Source organism: Mastomys coucha, chromosome X (genome assembly GCF_008632895.1).
Source record: "Mastomys coucha isolate ucsf_1 chromosome X, UCSF_Mcou_1, whole genome shotgun sequence".
Taxonomy (NCBI): Eukaryota; Metazoa; Chordata; class Mammalia; order Rodentia; family Muridae; genus Mastomys; species Mastomys coucha.
The window spans coordinates 41510234-41516309 of NC_045030.1; the positions used below are offsets into that span (position 1 = coordinate 41510234).

General features: G+C 46.3%; 1 protein-coding gene across 3 annotated transcripts in view; it reads right to left on the bottom strand.

The window, feature by feature from the left end:
- Kiaa1210 (KIAA1210 ortholog) overlaps positions 1-6076 on the bottom strand; it is a 53218-nt gene that overhangs the window by 7224 nt on the left and 39918 nt on the right. For all 3 annotated transcript variants that reach the window (XM_031349714.1, XM_031349645.1, XM_031349567.1), the window contains one exon: positions 296-4756. In XM_031349714.1, coding sequence (XP_031205574.1) covers positions 296-4756 — 4461 coding nt within the window. The remainder of the gene's footprint in view (positions 1-295; positions 4757-6076) is intronic.

Here is a 6076-nt window from a genome sequence, read left to right on the forward strand (position 1 = left end):
AAAACACGGAATTCTGCCCAAAGTATGCTATGCATGAGGTAGATGGAGAAGGAAGAAGTAGCGTCATGAGTCTATTCAGGAAAAGGGAATGGATCTCCAGACTGCTGCCTCCCTGGGAAAAGAAAGACTCCAAAGAAGTTATTTGTGAATTGGACACTATCCCACCCCTAAATCCACAACTAATCCTGCCAAAGCAACAGTACAGTTGGAAGCCTAGAGGCTAGAAAAGTCATGGCCCATTCATGCAAGGTTTTGCCTTACAGGACAACCCTCTACCTAGAGAGACAACTCTGACCTGGAGGCCTGTAAACTGCTGCCTTCTTCAAAGTGCCTTCATATCTGGGCCTGTTCCCTTGCTTCTCCTTAAGGCTAAGTGCTGGGCTGGACTTCTCTGGGCCTCCATCTGAGCCCTGGAAAGCTCCTTTGTTTGCCTCTTCTTTGCTTGCTGCTGATGAAACTGGGACAATTGGCTTGCAAGGATCTGGATTCTGTATTCCAATCTCCTTTGAGGTTCTTCGCAGCCGCACTCCAAAAACATTCTCGACATCAGCCTTGCTGGTGAAAGGGAGTGAAGAACTTCCACTTACATCATAACACTGAGGAACCTCGTCCTTAAAATAAGTGTCCATGGAAACAAATTGTTTCTGGGCAGGAGCAGAAGCGAATGTGGCAGGTTTGATAACAGAAGTTGGGGTGCTTTTAGTGATGTCCCCGTAGCCTTGTCCATATTTCACATCTTTTGTCGAAGGTGGACCTTTCAGCATGGGCCAGCAGCCTGTGTTCTTCTCAGGAACTGTTCCTTCAGCAGCAGATTTGGCAGATTTTGCATGAACTTGGTAGTCAGTAATCGAGAAAGACTGAGGAGACTGATGGCCCTCAGAACTTTTCCACACCACAGGAACATTGGCTGAGTCCGCAGGTAAAAGTGATGACTGCAACTCAGCTACATCGAAGGCTTGAGAAGGCTCTGTGGAAGGCAGCTGTCCTCTAGACCTCTTCCACTCATCGGGAAAACTGACAGGAACTGAGACTTTCTTCTTGTACTTAAGCTTCCCCAGGGGCTGAGAGACATCCCCGGCAGAAGTGCTCCACTTCCCAGGGGCACCCTCAGAAAGTGGCAAAACTTCTTGAGGCTCTTTGGGCCTTCTGGATAACTGAAAAGGCTGCTTCATGGGCAGATTCTTCAATGTGGAGTCTTCTTTGGTTTCATCATCCCAGTTATATAAAGAAATATGATCAATGAGTTTAGACTTCAATTGGGATCTGGAAGGACGCCTCCGGCTCCGAGTAGCAAGCTTTGGATAAAGGTTCAATTCACTAGCAGTACTCTCTGAAAATACTTGCTGTGTCATGAATTTCACAAAAGACTGGGAAGGTGCCTTGATATTCTGTGGTTTCTTGGAGCTGCCTTGAGTGATAGCACTCTCTAGACGCGAAGACATTTCCTGCACTTTAGATCTTCTTGACTTGGAACATTTGGGAAGCAGTGACCTCCAAGGAATGACTCCCTCCTTAGAGGTACTCTCAAAGCTTGAGGGTGATTTCTCAACTTTATGTTTGGTAATGGTTTGGGAAGGATGTCCTGAAAGCCAGGCCTCCCTCAAAACATCCCCCTCTTTGGCAACACCTTCTAGACTTGAGGCTTGCTGCTCAAATTCAGGGCCCGACCATGGCTGAGGAGCATACTTGGGAGGCATCAGCTCCAAAGGAATGCTCTGTTCTCTGGAAGCTCTCGGAGAACCTGGGGAAACTTCTTCCTTGAATTCTGAGGTTACTGGGGGCTGAGAATGCTGCCTTTTAGGCCTCCTCAATGTACTAACTTCTTCCTTTGCTACATAGTGCTCTGGATCTGCTCTTGGCTGGAAGGAGGATCTGGAAGGCTCCAAAGAGCTGCTCTGTGGCACAGAAGCACTTGCTAACTCAATGGACGTTGGTTGCTTGACAACTGATCCCATCAAGGGCTGAGAATGTGGATTAATAGGAACACTCCATGAAGCAGCAGCAGCAGCATGGTCTGGGGATACAGAGACTTGTTCAAGTGGCATGTTTTGCCGTGGCTGCAAAGAGTACCATGAAGGTTTTGGCTTTACAGCGGTGATCTGCTGTACAGATGTGTCCATGGGTCCTCTGGAGACTGGTTGTTTGACAACTGGTCCCATCAAAGGCATTCTGGGAGCTGGTGAATAAATAGGAATGGCCCATGCAGCAGGAACACTGCCTGAGGGTACAGATATTTGCTCAAAGGTAGGTTTCAGCCATGGCTGTGGAGGAACTGGCTGCATAGACATGCTTCCTTGGGCCTCAGGGCTATCTGAGCCTACAGGGCCTTGCTTAAATTTAGGGTTTGCTTGTGTTTGGAACATGTGTTTAGCAGATGTTGGCTCCATGGGGCTGCTCCATTGAGAGGAAGTGCTCACTGGATCTTGGGTCATCAGTGGCTGGAATTTGGGTGTCACAGAAGGCTGAGGAGGCTGCAGCTCCACTAAAATGGTATCTTCTACAGAGGCGCTTTCTGGGACTGGTTGGCTTTGATGACTTGGTAATGTGTGAGCAGAATATTTGGAGTGCAGTTGGCCTGTGGAAATCATTTTAGCAGCAACAGTCTCAGACTCTAAAGGCATTTGATAAGGCTGGGGAAGGGTCAGAGTCATAGGGTCCATAGAAGTGCTACCTTCAAATGCCATGCTTTCTGGAGTGGATGAAGATGATTGCTTTCCTTGAGGCTTCATCCGTGGCTTGAACTGTATTGGAAGCTTTGGATCCATAGAAACACCTCTTTCAAAAGCCGATACCTGTTGATGGACGGAGGGCTTCAATAGTAGCTGAGAAGGTGGAGAGTCAAGTGCAGCACTGTGTGCACCGGACGGTAGTTCTTTCTTGATGTTTGGTCTCATTGAAGGCTGGAGAGGATATCCGGAAGGCTGTGCAGCAATACTCTCTTCAAAAACAGTAAGTTCTGAACCCGCAGAAACTTCTTGCTCAAGTTTTGGCCTGGTTAGGGGCTGAGAATGTTGTCTGAGAAGCACTGCCTCCTTAGAACCCCCCTCTTCCATGTTTACAATGTCCGAGCTGGAGGGGACGTTTTGATCAACATGGTACCCCTTCAAAGTCTTTCTAGGAGACACTGGCTGCATAAAAATGTCCCAGTCAGCAACAACGCCTTCTGGCTTTGCCAACACTTGATGCTCAGACTGAGGTCTCACCCCTGACTTGGCAGTGTGGGTGGGAAGCAGTGGCTTTACAGATTTGTTTGGTCCTACAGAAATGTTCACCATAATGGGAGGTTGTTGCTGAGTAGTTGAACTTACAGTGAGTGCAGAAGTGTGCATGGGGCGCAGGGGCTTGACAGGAGCACTCCACTGTTTTAGCACTCCACTCTTTGAAACCAGGGACACCTCTCGCTGTTCTTCATCTAAGCTGCTCAGATCCTCCGAACTGTGGTACTTCTCAATGTAACTACTTGATTCTGTGGAGACTTCCTTTTCCTCCAACACCTGCAAGGCCTGGGAATGGCACCTGGTTGCTGCTGGCTGCTCTTCAGAGTTGGAACCTTTGGTGAAACTTCTTGATTCTGAGCATTCTTCAAACTCTTCCAAGGACTGGGAAGAATGGGCAGATGTCATTTCCTCACAACTTCTCCCATCTTCTGAAGAGCTCTCTAATTCTGCAGAGGCTTCTCTGGCTTGCGGTTTTCCTAATGCCTGGGAAGAATATTTGAGGGGCTGTTGCCTCTCCATCTTGCTCAGTCCCACACCTACATTTTCTGATTTGAGGAAGACATCATCTTCTTCATCATTATCTTCCTCTTCATCATCATCTCCATCTTCTTTATCAGCAGCAGCACCAGCATTATCTTTAAGCTTCCTTGCAGGCTGGAAAGAATGTGTAGGTCCCAGTTGCACTTCAGAACTACTCTCATACTCTGAAGTACTCTTTGAATCTGAGGAGATTTCCCCGGCATTTGGCCACCTTCTGAGAGGGAGAGGTGTTATCTGTGTAGAAGCATCATCTTCTGTAGTAACACTTGAAACACTTGTAGAGAGGGCCCGGAAACTACTTTTTGGATGCTTCTCTTTGTGGTAAGTTGTGCTCTCCAAGGACAACTCCATCTGGGGTTGAAACCTCTGCAAACCAGTACTGGATGCTTCTTCCTCTTTTCCACAGACTTCAGAAGGACGCATATGCACTTGGGCCTCTTCTTTCCTCAAGACAGTGATCTCTTCTTGGCTTGAAGATTTTCTTATCCACGGCAACACACCAGCTTTATCCTTTTTCTTCTTGCCTTCAGAAGGCCCATGTTCACAGTATGGTGATGGACCACTAATCACGGACTCTGCCACATCTTCATATATAGGTTGTGGTGCTGGTGCTCTTTGAGCTTCAACATTTATGTCGGCTAATTCCCCCTCCACAATCCCTCTATCTGATGGCCTCTCCTGAAGACTGGTAATTTCTGCTTCTGTAGTTGTGGGCTGCCCTGTGCCTTTCTTCTCCAGGAATAGCTTCAAGAAAGAATGCTCTATGCCAGGTATCTCTTCAGTAGCTGAGGACTCAGCTTTAGTGCTCATGCTATACCCTTGAGTGGACTTTAGAAGGCCTCTTTCTATGATCCCCCACTCATTTTTGGCCCTTCTTCTACGTCTTCTTGGGTTGAGTCCTAAAATACAGTAGCTTGCGGCGTCTTCGATATGTAGAATCTCATCTACTGTCTTCTCCTGAGTCTCGGTTTTGTAGCTCTGCTCCTGGCTTGAGAGTCCTGCACCAAATGTAAAAAGGAATGGAGAAATGTATGTGCTTTATACTTCCTAAAAGAGTGCTATGTTTGCCACCAAAAGTCCCTGGTATGAAGAAGCAACTGTGTAAAGGACATTTCCTTGTTTACTGTTAGCTTTAAACTATGGGGAAATGTTTAAATCAAAGGAAAACTTCAATCCAATGAGCAGACAGTACTCAACTGGCTCATTAGTACCTTATCAGTAATCTGGCCAACTATTAGAAATGAGATTTATAATGAGGCAAATTATGGTCTTGTAACAATGATGACATTTGAGAAACCTGACTGGAGCAGGAGCAAGGGGAATTCTTTAAAATGCCTTTTATATTATTATTTTGTGTATGCAGCTATTTTTCCTGCATGTGTGTCTGTTCTCCATATATATGTCTGTTGCCTGGTCCCTGTAGATGCCAGAAGAGGGCCTCAGATCTCCTGAAACTGGAGTTACAGATAGTTGTGATTCTCCAAATGGGGAAATTAAGCCCGGGTCCTCAGGAAGAGCACCAAGTACTGTAGACCTATGATCTGTCTCTCTAGCCCAGAAGGGAATGTTTCGCTTTCTAATTAGTAGTCTTATTTCCTATATAGTACTCATCTATACTTTTTTGTTGTTGTTGTTTTGTTTTGTTTTTTGTTTTTCGAGACAGGGTTTCTCTGTGTAACCGTGGCTCCTGGAACTCACTCTATAGACCAGGCTGGCCTCGAACTCAGAAATCCACCTGCCTCTGCCTCCCAAGTGCTGGGATTAAAGGCATGTGCCACCACCACCGCCCGGCCTCATCTATACTTCTTGAAATTCTATATTAAGTGGATTCATGCTCCCACTCATCCACACACCCTCCCGAAAAACGTCAAAGGAATCATTTGAGAAGTTAAGATTATGATCCCTTCCGTTTTCTATCTTCTTGCCTTAAAACAATTCTGCATAACAGGTAAAGTAGTTATTTGAATACACACAAAGCAGTACTCCCAACACCCCAGCAATTGCATCTATGTATATGCTCCTTTCAAGACTTTTCCTAAGCAACTCAGTTTGATCTAAGTGGCAGAGCCCTAGCAGCAGTTCTTTCTTCACAGACATTGTCTGTAGCACCACCTAGTGGTGACATACAGCATGTGACATACAGCAGAGAAAAGCTGGATGTGCTTTCTCAAGTAGGCCCTTCCTGAGGATGAGCAAAGTGTACCCTACAAGTCCTGACTCCATTCTATCTCCATATATGAAAGGGACAACTGTGAAAAATGGCATTATTCTCTTAATCTGCGTTCCCTCTTGCCTCCCTCTCATCCTTCTTTGAAAGA